Source organism: Mesoplodon mirus (genome assembly GCF_964341445.2).
Source record: "Mesoplodon mirus genome assembly, chromosome: 8".
Classification (NCBI taxonomy): Eukaryota; Metazoa; Chordata; class Mammalia; order Artiodactyla; family Ziphiidae; genus Mesoplodon; species Mesoplodon mirus.
The window spans coordinates 39,169,053-39,185,336 of NC_138984.1; the positions used below are offsets into that span (position 1 = coordinate 39,169,053).

The 16,284-nt window shown below is 39.3% G+C and overlaps 1 protein-coding gene across 2 annotated transcripts in view; it reads left to right on the forward strand.

Moving 5' to 3' along the window:
* The first annotated feature begins 1,236 nt into the window (after window positions 1–1,236).
* Window positions 1,237–16,284, forward strand: part of GTF3C3 (general transcription factor IIIC subunit 3) — a 31,013-nt gene continuing 15,965 nt past the window's right edge. For both annotated transcript variants that reach the window (XM_082631092.1, XM_082631093.1), the window contains exons 1-9: window positions 1,237–1,439; window positions 2,353–2,464; window positions 5,984–6,174; window positions 6,686–6,809; window positions 9,045–9,236; window positions 9,758–9,923; window positions 13,589–13,736; window positions 14,278–14,377; window positions 15,184–15,287. In XM_082631092.1, coding sequence (XP_082487218.1) covers window positions 1,338–1,439; window positions 2,353–2,464; window positions 5,984–6,174; window positions 6,686–6,809; window positions 9,045–9,236; window positions 9,758–9,923; window positions 13,589–13,736; window positions 14,278–14,377; window positions 15,184–15,287 — 1,239 coding nt within the window. In that variant the 5' untranslated portion in view covers window positions 1,237–1,337. The remainder of the gene's footprint in view (window positions 1,440–2,352; window positions 2,465–5,983; window positions 6,175–6,685; window positions 6,810–9,044; window positions 9,237–9,757; window positions 9,924–13,588; window positions 13,737–14,277; window positions 14,378–15,183; window positions 15,288–16,284) is intronic.

Below are 16,284 nucleotides of genomic sequence, written 5' to 3' on the forward strand. Positions count from 1 at the left end.
TTACAGGTCCTGGCCCCTCATTCTCCCATCCAACTGTTGCTTTTCCTCATTTGGATTGTCATAAAGAGGCACCAATGACCAAGCCAGGTGATAGGCTCCCTGTAACTTGTCCCTAACCTCAGCTTTGTATTGAGCTGCATTCCTTACCTCTTATCCCTTGCCCATTCCCAAGGCATTTTCAGTTCCAGTTGAATTCATAAATGTGTTTTGAGCATAGATTACTAGCCTACAGAGGAAAGTTCACAAAGATGTGTCAGGCAGTGCTGTTCTCAAGATGTTGACAGCTAGCTAGTGTCTTTAGAAGAGGACAGCAGAGAAATAGTTATAAGACAAAGTACAATATAAACCACAGGAGTGTGTAGGAGCTGAAGAAGCGTTCCACTGAGGAGAGGCAGTATATCATATTAATTCCAAGTATGGGATTTGGAGTCAGATAGACAAGGGTTTGACTCTTGGCTCTACTACGTATTAGATTCAGAACGTTGGCATTAGGAATAACATAAAATAAATACAATCCAAAAGGATTATTTTGAGATATGAATGTAATATGCATAAGACAGTACACGGCCTGTATAGTAAATGGGCAATAGTATATGCTAATCATAGCAAATATTTGATTCTCTCTAAAAGTTTAACTGTTAAGAAAAGAAGAAAATTTGGGTGAGAATTAGAGGTGGGACGTGAAGTCTAGTTGACCTATTTACAGACTGAGAAGGAGTCTGAGGAAGGGGACAGCTTGAGGATTTGTGGAAGAGGGGAAAACTGATGGTGCCATTGATTGGAGGAGATGGAGAGTTAAACCATAAATTGTGGGAGGACTTTAGCTTTCTGTGGCAGGGCAGAACTGGAAAGTGGAACGTGCACGTGGCAGAGCAAATGGTTAAATTAAGAAAAAAAATCACTACACCAAAGATTAAATTAATTTAAAAAACAAACATTCAAAAAAGAAATGGATTGAGAGTCAGAATTTTAATGGAGAAATGCGGGAAATGATGTAGATAAAGGAACATTTTCTTGAAGCACATTTTTTTCCCAACTCCTTATAAGCTTAAACCGGTGGCCTGAGCCCAGAGGCAAGCGCGGCGACCCGGTCGCCAGGAGGGTCCAGCCGCGGTCCAGTCCGGGTCCTGCCCACGCCCACGCCGCCAGGAAGAGGCGGGGCCAGAAGTTCTTGCGGAACCCGAGCGCCGCGGTTGCGGCGCAGGCCGGGCAGGTTTCCCGGAAGGACTACGGGTCCTTTTTTTTTATCGCCTCGGCGTGGAGGTAGCGTCTGGGAGCTTCTGCTCTTCCGTTTATCTGTCTCGGTTCCTGGAACTGCACATCAGAACTCCGCAGACATGTCGGGGTTCAGCCCGGAGCTCATCGACTATCTGGAAGGGAAGATCTCCTTTGAGGAGTTCGAAAGGCGGAGAGAAGAGAGAAAAACCCGTGAGAAGAAAGTGAGGAGATAATGGGCCAGGATGCTCCCCACTGTCTTGTCGCCCTAAAGAGAGATTGTGGGGGACCCAGTAACCCCATTCGCTGTGATGGGGCGGGCCGGGTACTTCCAGCAGTTTCTTCCCCTTATTACCGAAACTCGGGTTCTCACCTCGTCCGTGTTCTAAGCTCCTCCTCAAAACATTTCACCCACCAAAAAGCTTTTGTCTCGGTGGTTACCACTTATCTTTTTTTTTTTTGTTGCCAAATAGTGCATTTTTTATTTGAGGGTAGCATAACGCTGGTAGATTAAATGGGGGGGGCGTGGGGAGTAGAGTTTGGAGTCAGTATCTGGTTCTAGTCCAAGCTTTGCCACTGTCTTCTTGCACAACTCACCTCTCTTCTTTAGGCCTCATTGTCTCTGTTTCTGGACGGAGTGATTTGAGCTTCCATTTTTGAGGAGTCTCCCAATGGTGTGGTGTAATCTTCCACAGAAAAGAGTGAATTTTCTTGTCTGATAACAAAATCTCTGGTACATATTTTTTTTATACTTATGAGGAAATACATGAACTTTCCATGTCTTCTCACTTGAAGTCCGAGGGAAAATAAAAGTAATTACACCTTTTGAGATTAGCTGTTGGATTCCTTCCTAAATCATGCAACTAATAGCGCCCCATTTCTTTTCATTTAAAAAGCGAGGATACAATGTGTAGATTAATGAAATCATCAAGGTTTTAAAAATTATTTTTTACAAACGACTGATTCAGCCTGTACTATGAAATGCTTTGGCAATATTCAAATTTAGATGCCACATAGTATGTATGTGTTCAGAGCTCAAGTGATAGAAATAGAGAATGAGGCAGATGCTGTATTCTCAACTGGGGAGCGCTAAATGTGCCCTTGTTTTTGGAATCATTAATTAATTTTCAATCACAGAGTCTTCAGGAAAAAGGCAAGTCATCAGCTGAAGAAAATCCAAATGACTCTGCAGTTCCATCATCATCAGGAATTGACTCTACCAAATCTCAGGACAAAGATGTCAATGAAGGTATGTTAAGATCCCTACCTTAAATGCATTAAATGTTAAGGGTACCTAATAGTTTAGTGAAAGCGTTATTATTTTTTCCTGCAGTGGTATTCTGTCATTGATACCTGGCTTATTAGGAGCATAGTACTTGGTGTGTAAGAGGTGCTCAATAAATATTTGTTGAATTATTGATTATGATGATGGTTAGTTTAGTGGGTTATGTTTGTGGAGAAGTGCTTCAGATCGACATCAGCGTTTGTTTGGGAGCCATTTAGAGTCATTATTCTTTAAATTGACCCTCTCACTTGATTACTAATTCTTCTAGACTATACTCCCCCAAATTGTAATGAATTATACTTCTATTTAAATTGGCTTCCAAACCACTTTTTTAATTATGGGAGATAAGATAGAAATGTCAGAGTGGAAGGCCAGTTGGCTCCATATGGGACCTCACACACACAAGAGGTATCTTGGTATGTTGCCTCATTCCAGGATCCAGTCCTCAGCTCTGCATGACCGGATATTATATTTGGTTGCTGCACCCAGACTAATTAAACTCATGAGAGCCTAAGTGATGAATTATTATGCAAATTTATTAATTTCTGGTGATTGATGCACCTTTTTAGTGATCAGAATACTGATGATAGTTCATGGTATCCATTTACCCATGTCAAGTAACCTGGGATACTGAACTATCAGTTAGAATTTAGCTTTGGGTGTAAGGTCTGATTGAGAACTTAATTAAACTTTCTAGTCCTAGTGGGTAGAAATAGAGGCTGGTTCTTTTCCCTCCAAACAAATAAGACTTTACACAGAGAAAACACTAGTAGGGTGGACAGAAAATTAACAGGCTTTGTTCCTGCTTCCTTGGACCAAGTGGGGAAGAAAGGGTAAAGAGGAGAGAAAATTGGGGTTATAGTTTCTTACCTTGCCAGGCAAGTGCGGTGAAAAATGGGGCTGAAATTGTTCTAACACCTGTGAGTCGTTCCTTATCTGCTCAGAGGAGGAGCTGCTCTTCCATCATCACATCTTTGAGGTGCAACTGTAGTACCAGACACCATGGGGTGCCTGCCCGTTTTCTTATCTAAAGCTGCCCCTGAGAGGTGGCCATTAGGCCCTCCCTAAAAAAAGGTGGTTAGTTGAATCCCGTTCTAGCTCCCCATGAGCAGTCAGGCATACTAGCCTCAGCTCAAATAATCCCATCAGTCCTTTTAAGATATTAAACTCCCAATTTCCCAGGAAGGTATTGTCCCAGAACTTTACCAAGACCTTTGGTAACTGTGAACATGTATTCAGAGCAGAGGAAGGGGTCAGTTTTGAACAGGTAAAGTCTACTAATTGGAATATATGGCCACTAGAGTCATTGTCTTTTTCCTCCTATACATTGGTGATTCCATTGCAAAATTCTTATTCTTGAGCACCAGGCAAATAGGGACTTCTTTTAATTTCATTTTCAGTTAATTGTTGCTGATATAAAAATTGCAGTTAATTTTTGTATATTGACTTTGTATCCAGGAACCTTGCTAATTCATGAATTCTGACAGTTTTTATGCAAAGATTGTTTTGGATATTCTATGTATATAATCATGTCATCTGTGAATGACGGTTTTATTTCTTCCTTAATCTTTATGTCTTTTATTCCTCTTCCCTTATTACATTAGCTAGGACCTCCAGGACATCCAGTAAAATATTGAAAGGAGCGGTGATAGTAGGCGTACTTGTCTCATTCCTGATGACTTTGAATAATTAACCGTTAACTCTGTTTGTGGAAAATTTTCTGTAGGTACTGTTTATCAAACTGAAGGTATTCCCTTCCATTTCTAGTTGACTTAAAATTTTTATTAGAAATAGGTGTTGGATTTTATCAAATGCTTCTCTGGGGGAATTCCTTGGCAGTCCAGTGGTTAGGACTAGGCACTTTCACTGCCAGGGCCCAGGTATGATCCCTGGCTGGGGAACTAAGATCCCACAAGCCATGCAGCGTGGCCAAAAAAGAAAAAAAAAAATGCTTCTCTGTATCAAGATGATCATATGACTTCTCTTTTTTTTTTCTGTACTGTAATAAATTTTATTGATTTATTTTACACCTTTTTTCATATTTATTTTGGGTGTTTAGAATTCTTGAAGATGATCGTTATGACTTCATAATAATAATTACTATTTGTTGCTCAGAACATGTGGGTTTTTTTCATTCTCTTCTTCCTTAAGTGTATTGACTATCTCATTTATCCAGCATCTTTGGGGTTTGAGGTATTTCACATAAGTGAATAAGCTTAAGGATTTTTGAATATATATATATTTAAAATTTTAACTGTTGTAGCTTTTCTAAAATAGGCTACTTGTCTCTGCTTTAACAGAAAATTGGCTTCTCAGCTTAACTTTTCTTGATCATTCAAGATAATCATTATGAGGGCTTCCCTGGTGGCGCAGTGGTTGGGAATCTGCCTGCCAATGCAGGGGACACGGGTTTGAGCCCTGGTCTGGGAAGATCCCACATGCTGTGGAGCAGTTAGGCCCGTGCACCACAACTACTGAGCCTGTGCTCTAGAGCCCGTGTGCCACAACTACTGAGCCTGCGTGCCACTACTACTGAAGCCCGTTTACCTAGAGCCCATGCTCCGCAACAAGAGAATCCACCACAATGAGAAGACTTCGCACCACAATGAAGAGTAGCCCCCATTCGACGCAACTAAAGAAAGCCTGCGTGCAGCAATGAAGACCCAATGCAGCCAAAAATAAATAAATAAATACATACATTTATTCAAAAAAAAATCATTATGAACTTAGAAAAATCATTTTACTGTAGTGATATCCTCAGATACAGATGAAATATGTCATGTTATTTTGTTCCTGAAATAATAATAGTATTTTAATTTTAATAATAGCATTTATTAAGCTCTTACTATATGCTGGGCATTTTTCTAAGTACATACATATAAAGACTCATCTCATCCTCAGAGTTACCCTATAAGGCAGACATTATTGACCCCTTTTACAAATGAGCAAACTGAGGTACAGAGAGCTTCAGTAATTTGCCCAAGGTAACACAGCTGGTGATAGGTGGAGATGAAGTTTGAAACCAGACAGCTTGGCTTTAGAGACCTCACCTTAAACCACTGTGCTATACCCACTGGTTATGTACCACCTTAAACCACTGTTCTATACCTCCTAGTTATGTACCACCAGACTTGTTTAGTTCTTAGGTCTACGTCCTACAATTCTTTTATTTTTTTTTCCTCTCTGCTTGTAACAGTTACTGTGTGTGCTTCTGATTTCCCACTAATTTTGCCTGTATGTCTGGATAAGGCCTAAAGGATGAGTCAGCAATTCCTACAGAGTAAAATACATGGCTTTGTGGCAGCTTTCCTCTTTGGATTGTTTTTTGGGAGTGTTCATGTGTCTGTGTTTTTCTTTCAAGTTTGGTATTGCTGGGGTAGAAATTTATACTCCAGAAAATACTGTTCGTTTTTTCTTTCAACTAGTGAGTATGCTAAAGCTTTCTTTTTTTTTCTTTTTCAACCTCAATGTCTTTGTCTTTAGGGGAAACATCAGATGGAGTCAGTAAGTCAGTTCACAAGGTCTTTGCTTCCATGCTTGGAGAGAATGAAGATGATGAGGAGGAGGAGGACGAGGAGGAGGACGAGGAGGAGGAGACACCTGAGCAACCCACTGCAGGCGACGTGTTTGTATTAGAGATGGTTCTCAATCGTGAAACCAAGAAAATGATGAAAGTAAAGTGTTTCTTATTTTCGTATTTATAAATGGAATGTAAAAATGTGACATAGAAATTGAAAAACAGTCTTTAAATTATACATATATTCGGAAAGAATTCAAACTGTAAGAAAGGAAATACTGTGAGACAACTACTGTTACTGGTTTCTTATGTTTCATTTTAGAGATTTTTAAATGTAAAACTTTAATTATTGCATGTCGCAAAATGTACTGTAGTTTTGCTATTAAAAGGTCCATATTGTAACTTGATATTTTTTAACCAAGTTCATTCTGAATAGATAAATTTGAAAGGTGAATCTTCAGTAGATTGTGTCATAAATCTCCTGACATATAAATCCATTTTACAGCATCCAGTTCCACATTTGTTCTAATTAGTAATTTAGTAATGCCTGACCAGTTTGATTTTTGCTTTCTTTAAATATTTTACTGTGATTTGAACTTGCTACTGTAGGAAAGTTTTGTTGGATTTGTTTTTTGTTTGAATCTAAATGTCATTTTTGTTCTGTACAGGAGAAAAGGCCTCGGAGTAAACTTCCCAGAGCTCTGAGAGGTCTCATGGGTGAAGCCAACATTCGCTTTGCTCGAGGAGAACGTGAAGAGGCGATATTGATGTGCATGGAAATCATAAGACAAGGTGTTTAATGTGGGGATTATTGACGATAGCAGTTTAATAGTCTGACTTTTTTTTTAATAAGTGTATTTATTATTTATTTTTGGCTTCATTGGGTCTTCATTGCTGTGCGCGGGCTTTCTCTAGTTGCAGCGAGCGGGGGCTACTCTTTGTAGCGGTGTGCAGGCTTCTCATTGCGGTGGCTTCTCTTGTTGCAGAGCATGGGCTCTAGGGCGTGTGGACTTTAGTTGTGGTGTGTGGGCTTCAGTAGTTGTGGCGTGTGGGCTTAGTTGCTCTGCTTGAACCCGTGTCCCCTGCATTAGCAGGTGGATTCTTTTTTTTTTTAGCAGGTGGTTTCTTAACCACTGCACCACCAGGGAAGCCCTAATAGTCTGACTTTTAAAATAAATGGAGGAGCATCTCACTGTGCTATTTGGAAAATATATTCAGAAGCTTGGAGGTGATTGTGATAACAGTGATTTACCACTTTTCACATTGAATAGGAGTCATTGCCAAGAAAATGAAAATCGCAGAGTATGATTCAATGAAATATCATTAATATTTATTGAACTCTTACAGGCTTTTAAAAAATTTGTGTGTTTTTGAATGTTTCATTTTAGGAGTTTTAGGCTTTTATAGTATTAGTCTTTTTAAAATATGGCAAACAGATTATTTTAAAACCACTTTTGAAGAGTATTCTTTTTTTTTCTATTTTCCAAATCAGACAGTGTTATTTTAATCTACTTTTTGATAAAAGATACAGTATATTCTTGTTATCTTTCCATTAAACTGCAAACCTCAGGCATACTGAAGGATATCTTCAGAAGTCACTTTTTGACTAATCACTTATATTTATTATTTTTGCTCTCCTGATGTGTCGCCAAATGATGCCCTGCATAGTGGCAGGGATAGTTGTACTAGAGTGAACTTTCAACTTATCTTTTCAATATTTTGGCATTTCCTTTCATTTAGTCTAGGGTCCTTTTAGAAATCTTGTAAGATTCCTGGATTATTCATTAGAGTAATTTGAGGTCACTGCTTTTCCTCTTTTACCCCATCAGAAATAAGATTAATAGAATTTTTTCCTTTAGGATATTTTGTTTGGTTACTACTTTCAGTATTATCTGTTCCTTTATTTGTTTATAATTGTTTATTTTGACAATTACCTTTGATTTTAATCCCTTGTGATCTTAGAACCTCAATTCAAAAACATTATTTCAGAAATGTGGATTAACCTTTCACTTTGATAATCTGGATTTAGGTGCTACTTATGTATCTTCCATCCATTAATCCCATACTCCTAGGTGTGGAAGCGGGATCATGAAGATTTAACCCCACTGATGTGGCTGATGCTTACTAGGATGAACTTGCTGAGTTAGTGAGCCCTGTTTAACCTTAGCAAAGGGGGATTTTCTTGAAGGGGGCATGGTAGAGAGTAGGGTTTTTCATGAAATTACACTTTGCTTACAGAAAAGAATATTTTAAAAATGTGAAAATATACTAAAGTAAATATAATCTGTTTATTCTTTTTTATAAATAAATTTATTTTATTTATTTATTTTTGGCTGCATTGGGTCTTCGTTGCTGTATGCGGGCTTTCTCTAGTTGTGGCAAGTGTTGCGGTGTGCAGGCTTCTCATTGTGGTGGCTTCTCTTGTTGCGGAGCATGGGCTCTAGGCGCACGGGCTTCCGTAGTTGTGGCTCACGGGCTCAGTAGTTGTGGCTTGCGGGCTCTAGAGCACAGGCTCAGTAGTTGTGGCGCACAGGCTTAGTTGCTCTGCAGCATGTGGGATCTTCCCAGACCAGGGCTTGAACCCGTGTCCCCTGCATTGGCAGGTGGATTTTTTTTTTTTTTTTTTTTTGCAGTACGCATGCTTCTCACTGTTGTGGCCTCTCCCGTTGCGGAGCACAGGCTCCGGACGCACAGGCTCAGCGGCCATGGCTCATGGGCCCAGCCACTCCGCGGCATGTGGGATTTTCCCAGACCGGGGCACAAACCTGTGTCCCCTGCATCGGCAGGCGGACTCTCAACCACTGCGCCACCAGGGAAGCCCGGCAGGTGGATTCTTAACCACTGCACCACCAGGGAATCCCCTCTACTGTTTATTCTAAATTCCATTAAGTGGTTTGTATAATTCTGCTCAAGTTATTTAAAAAGTTTAAATATTAGAGAAAGGATCCATAGTGTGAAACATGGAATTGACGTCAGCTCAAGCCTCTTCCCTCAACCAATGGAATTTTTTTTTTATATTCATTATAGCTCCTTTGGCTTATGAGCCATTTTCTACTCTTGCTATGATATATGAGGACCAAGGTGACATGGAGAAATCACTGCAGTTTGAGTTGATTGCTGCACATTTAAATCCCAGTGACACTGAAGAATGGGTTAGATTGGCAGAAATGTCCCTGGAACAAGACAATATTAAGCAGGCTATTTTTTGCTACACAAAAGGTAATAAAAGTGTTTTTCTCGTTTTCTTTGATAAGACGTTATATAATAGGTTTTTTGATCAATGTACTTGCTCTTCTGGGGTGATGTTAGCTGAAATATATTTATTCCTTATATTCTGTTATACCAGAGGTAAGTATTTGGGCTCCCTGTATTTTCATGTTTATCAGTGACTTTCTTTATATTGTGAGCTAATACTGCACAAAAGTTGGTTGAAGAACAGGACCTTCAGTTTCCCACCAAGATCAGTGTTGTTTCTAAGCTGTTCCTTGAGGGTTAATATTAGACTTCAGTGACCAAATGGAGATTAATATGGAGATTTCAGGTTCTATTTGGTCTTAGATCAAGCCTAGTCTAGAGTTCCTGTGAAGGTAGATTTATTCCAGAATAACCCACTTGGTTGTTTTGGAGAATTAGTTTAGAGTGTTTAATAGATTTTCTGAAAAGAAGGTGGGTCACACCCAGGTACCATGAATCCCTTTTTATGATAAATCTATTATTTATATTCCTTTTTTTCTTTTTAGCACTTAAATATGAACCTACTAATGTCCGTTATCTGTGGGAGCGATCAAGCCTTTATGAACAGATGGGAGATCACAAAATGGCAATGGATGGTTATAGGCGTATTTTAAACCTTTTGTCTCCGTCTGATGGAGAACGATTTATGCAATTGGCTAGAGATATGGCAAAGTAAGTTCAAAGTGAAATATATATAAATGCCCTCATTAATCATCTTATTTTAGAAATCGAAGCATATATTTGATGTGAATATACTTTTTATTGAGGTTCAGTGAAGTGTTTTGCTTCTTGTATTTCATATTGTGCTTAAATATAGAGCTTTTCCCCCCCAGTACTTTTCTGTTTCCAAGTCAACTGTGTGATTGTTTAGAAAAATTTGGATATATGATTATCTTTCACATGCTCAGAAGTTTAAAAATGGAGCATGTTCTGAAAGGATGATTAGGTTCCCAGGTTTTCATAATTTAGTTGAAGTTATGTACATTTGCAGTAATGTTAAATTATTGCAAATGTGCTATTGAAATGTTTGTGCTCTGAGATCTTCTGTAATCATTTTATCTTGAGCCTGTACTAGAATAACATTTTAAGATGAAAATTTTTCTTTATATTTGGCACATGCTACTGACTATGGTATATATTTTATTCTAAAATATGCCCAACTACATTCTCTTCTCTGATATGCTGTGCAGCAAAATAAAGCAGGGAACATTCTGGCTACATAATGCCTTGTATGCTTTCTCTTCTAGGATGTCTACTATTTCAGCCTAGGATTAACCATGTTAATCTATGATCTGGGTATTTTAGGTTAACCCTATTAATTCCATGGCCATTGTCATGAAGATGCTTAGCCGTGTAATCACTCACTGTGCTCCCAAAGATGGGCTATGTAGGAATACTGGAAGTGTTTTTAGGAAATTTGTTGAGGGGAGGCAGCCCTTAATCGATCCCTGATGTATATGAAGAGCATTGAGGATCTTCCCAGGTTACTTTCTTTTTTTTTTTTTTTTTTTTTCTTTTTGCGGTATGTGGGCCTCTCACTGTTGTGGCCTCTCCCGTTGCGGAGCACAGGCTCCGGACGCGCCGGCCCAGCGGCCGTGGCTCACGGGCCCAGCCGCTCCGCGGCATATGGGATCCTCCCAGACCGGGGCACGAACCCGTATCCCCTGCATCGGCAGGCGGACTCTCAACCACTGCGCCACCAGGGAGGCCCCCCAGGTTACTTTCTTTTTAGTCAAATCTTTGGCTGTCATACTGGTTAGCCCAGTAGGCTTCTACTTTATGAATTGTTGGATGGCCTATGAGAATAAATTTGTTTTCCACTTGTATTTATAATCTTGTCAGGAAAGGGTGGTAATGAAGAATTCTGCCACTGCCATAGAAGTCTTTCCTACATGGAATTCTGTTACTATAACTTCTGATTGATTAGACTTTCTCTCAGTCCTTACTTTCCCTCCAGAAATAATTATTGAATATAAATTAGGTATTAGGTAGGCACTGTACAGGGCCCCAGGAGATTCAGGATTGAATGAGTTTTAACATTTCCTGCTGTTTTGGAGCTTACATTCTAGTTGGGGGAGACAGGCAGTAAGCAAATAAACAACTAAATATGTAGTATGTCAGATGTTGGTAAGTGATATTAAGAAAAATGAAGCAGGGAAGGGAGATAACTTGAGGAATAGGAGTGAGTTATTTTAAATAGGGGGATTAGAGAAGGACTTAATTCTTTATGTTATGGTCATACTGACCTGAAAGTGAACCAAAGGAGATACGGGAATAGATATTAGGGAAGAGTATTATAGGCAAAGGAAATGATAAGTACAAAGGTATGCTCAGGGAACAACATGGAAGCTGAGGAGGGTTTAGGGGGAACGCAGGAAGGGGTAATGTTAGAGAGGTATCAGGAAAAGATCCCTCAGCCCTTGTGGGTCATTATAAGGTCTCTGACTTTTAATCTGAATGAGTTTGGAAGCCATTGGAAGGTTTTGAGTAGAAGAGTGACTTGATCTGACTTAAATTTTAAATGCATCAATTTTGGCTGCTCTTTTGAGAATAGATTGAGTAATGTTAAGGATAGAGCAGGGGGGAACAGTTAGGAAGTTATTGTAGTAATTTATGGAAGGGATAATGTAGCTTGGACCAGGGTAAAAGCCATAGGAGGTGGTAAGAAATAACCAGATTCTGGGTGTATTTTGGAGGCTGAGCTCTAAGGATTTTCTGATGTACTGGGTATGAGGGAAGGGGTGTGTGTGTGTGTGTGTGTGTGTGTGTGTGTGTGTGTGTGTGTGTGTGTGTGTGTGTGTGTGTGTGTGTGTGTGTGTGTGTGTGTGTGTGTGTGTGTGTGTGTGTGTGTGTGTGTGTGTGTGTGTGTGTGTGTGAGAGAGAGAGAGAGAGAGAGAGAGAGAGATGGGGGGAGGGGGCAGGAGGAGGGGAAACAGAGAAGGAAAGTGTTCTGAGAACTAAACCCTGAGGCACTACAGTGTTTAGAAGTCAGGAAGATGAGGAGGAAACAGCAGGGAGACTGTAAGGAAATGGACAGTGAAGTTGGAGGAAACTAGGAGAACATGATATTCTAGACTTTTTTCCTGAAGGAAGCACTTCAAGGAGGAGGGATGGCCATCTGTGAAATACTGCAAGTAGATCACATAAAATTAGGACTAAGTATGAACATTGGAGATGGGTTGGGGGAGTCTGGGGGATAGGCAGCTCTTTGGAGAAATTTATTAGGGGAGCAGAAGAATGGGGAGGTAATTGGAATGGGTTGTAGGGACAAGAGATCATTTTTAAGTTGGGAAAAGTTACAGTATATTTGTATTCAGGTGGGAATGGTCTACAACCAAGGGACATATTGAAGATTCACGAGAGAAGGGACAATTGCTTGACTGATATCCTTGAATAGATTGGAGGGAATGGGATCTAGTTGAGGGTTGGCCTTATGATAAAAGGAGAAGGCAGAAGATATGGCCATGGGTATGGGTAAGTAGGTAGATGTGTTGGGAGTATGTGGGATGTCTGATTTGATTCTCTTTGTAAAATAAGAAGTGAGGTCATGAGCTGAGAGTGAGGATGGGAGACTTGTGGGTTTGGAGAGGAGAAGATGTGAAATAGCTGTCTGGGTCCTTAAGGACTTGCTACCGCACAGACCAGAAGCATTCTGAGAGCCTGTCACAAATGTAGAATCTCAACCCTGCCCCAGCACTACTGGATCAGAATATGCCTTTTTATAAGATTCCCAGTTGACTTATGTGCACATTCAAGTTTGAGAAGTACTGGACTGGTAACTGTAGTAAGATTGCTGACCAGCACCATGGGCCCACTTGAGGCTAGTGGTCATTAATTTAGAGTTTAGTGAGCATGGGCAGCTGGGCAGCTGGTGGTGAAGGCATGTTTGAATTAACCAGGATGGGAGTTTTATCAGGTGATTTTGATAAAGGGAGAGAAGAGCAGGAGAAATGAGATGTGCAATGGAGTAATTATAATGTTGGATCACAGAGAAGGAGGAAACTGAGGACAGGAAGGGTGCGGAGACAGTGAAAAAGTGGTAGGATCGATGCTTTGTAGATCCCATTGAGGTAGGAGAGTTGTTGGTATTGCATTACAGAGGAAGTGAGCTAGAACGATAGGAAGTAGCTCTGGGAGACTGAGATGCTTAATGTTATGACATTACACATTTTTCTCTGGATCAGCTCTGATTATGATTTTAAAGAAGAGTTTTTTTCCTCCTCCCAAACTTTAAGAAGATGAAAATCATAGTTAATAGTTAGAGGGTCTGTGTAAGAAAATGAATTTTATAATCTGAATTAAATAAGCTCTCATCCATTTTGCCATTAATTTTTTAGGAGTTACTATGAAGCCAATGATGTTATTTCAGCTATTAACATAATTGAAGAAGCTTTCTCAAAGCACCAGGGCCTAGTCTCCATGGAAGATGTTAACATTGCAGCTGAACTATACATTTCTAATAAACAATATGACAAAGCTTTGGAGGTAGGAACACTTACGTGTTTCTCTGTTAGGTTTTGAACACGTTTCTGTGTTCTAGAAATTCTTACAAATTGACAATTCCCCATTTTAGTTATATATATTAAATTACTTATATTTTAAATTATATATTTAAAGTCTGTATGGGCACATTTAGATTTTATAATAGTCCTGTATGAAATGTAAAATGTAGTTACCATATAATAAAAGCTATTGCCGTTATCATAGGTACTAGATATGTCTGTCTTTCAGGGTAGCAGGACTCAGCAGCCAGACTAATTGCTATGATTCATTTCTTAATCTGTTGGGAAAATTAGATTGGTTTCATATAGAGAAATTATGTATTTTCAGTTAAGCATTAGTTAATATGATATAAAATGTTAATGTATCACAGTGGTTCCCTATTTTAAAGAGACATACTGTTGCTTTTTATAGCCTATTTATGTTTTGTAAGGATTATTTGAATTAACTACAAATCTTTGCATTGTGAAAAGGTTTTTCATACATACCTGTCGTATTATTTCCTTTTCTTCCCCCATTCTTTTAGGTAATTACAGATTTTTCTGGAATTGTGCTAGAAAAAAGAACTACAGAAGAAGGCACTTCAGAAGAGAATAAAAGTTGTAGTTTCCTCTGCATAGGAGAGTGTGCGTAATCCTCTCTTGTTCATAATGTGGCATTTTGAAATTGATAGTTAGTGTTCTCATAACAAGTTTTCCCAAGGAGCATTTTTTCGTAACAGAGATTCCATATCGTTTTCTTGTGAGTATTCACTCACAGGTAATCTTAAAAAAAAAAAAAGTGTTTTCAGTCCCTTTTATTTCTCAATACATCCATTTGAACTTGGCATTTGTCATTGACCGAGGGTCTTGATAGTGCTATGTGAAAAAAGAATGAATTACCGAGCAACTTATCAAAAACCTTTAGAACTGAAGCAGTTTACTTTTCAAAAAGGGCTTAAAATGCTCTCTACTAATTTATTTCAAACTTAAGCATTGAAAAAATTCTACTTGAAACATAAGCATGCACATAAAATGCTACTTCAGACTTAAGCACACTATTTTACTTTATCCCTTTCTCAGCCTCTTTGTAGTGAAGACTAAAAAGAGGCTTTTGAATTCGAGAAGAAAAAGAGAAAGTTCATGTATCCGTATTTGTCACTTTTGTTTTTTAGTTCTTTGTAGTTTTGATAGAAGGTGTGGGAGTTTATGTAGGTTTTCAGTAAGTGGTTAAGGTATTAGGAAAAGAATAGGAAGGATAATTGCTACCAAAGGACAGACCGAAAGAGGTGTAAGAACCTAGAACTAGAGTTGGCCAAACTTAGAATTGACTGTAGAATCATTTGCTTTGAGTGAAGTAAATGAGATCTTGCCTAGAAGGTACAATTTGCTTCATTTGCCCCACTTTCTAAGATTACATATAGGAACTTTTTGTCTGTCTGTCTAATCCACAGCTGGTGAGAATGTTTCCTGCACTATACCGGATGGTGTGCCAATAGATATCACAGTGAAGTTGATGGTCTGCCTTGTACATCTCAACATCCTTGAACCACTTAATGTAAGTAACATTAAGATTTGTACTTAAGATACTTCAGATCAAATCTACAATGTTTAGATAACAAGAAATTTTAAGTTGACCCTAGATTTCATATTAATAACCAGGAAGTCACAGTAAACATCAGATTATTTTGTGTGAATGTCTTTTAAAAGCTAAGTGTTGGGGCTTCCCTGGTGGCGCAGCGGTTGAGAGTCCGCCTGCCGATGCAGGGGACACGGGTTCATGCCCCGGTCTGGGAAGATCCTACATGCCGCGGAGCAGCTGGGCCCGTGAGCCATGGCCGCTGAGCCTGCACGTCCGGAGCCTGTGCTCCGCAACAGGAGAGGCCACAACACTGAGGGGCCCGCGTACCACAAAAAAAAATAATAATAATAAAATAAAAATCACACCTCTTTAAAAAATAAAAAAATTTAAAAAGATAAAAAATCAAAGCTAAGTGTTTGGAAATGGGCTTATGATAATTTGTTTTTCTTTTAAAATGAGAATAATCCAGAGATCAGAATGTGGGATCGGGCCTTTTAGACAATTGGCAGTTTCTGACAGCTGTTCTCTTTTGCCGACTTTGGACTAAGTTCATTGAATAAAAAAATGTATTGGGCATCTACTTTGCAGACCTTAGGATAAAGTGTTGTATATAATATACAAATCCCTGTCCTCATGGATCTTTTGTTTTAATGGGATTAGATAATAAATAAAATAAATACATAAAATATAGGATGTTAGTTGGTGATCAGTGTTCTGGAGAAAAATCAGAGAAGAATAGGGAATGCTGGGGGTGGGAGGAGTTACAGTTTTATTAAATTGGTCAAGAAGAGCCTCCCCTGAAAAGTGACATTTGATTAATGACGTGAAGGAAGTGACGAAGTAAGCCAGGCAGGTACCGGAGGGAACAGCTTTCCAGAAAATCAGCAAACACAGAGGCCCTGAGGTCTGGGCAGTATTGACTTGCCAGAGGAAGAGCACAGCAGGGCAGTGTTGCCCTAGCTCCTGCAATGCC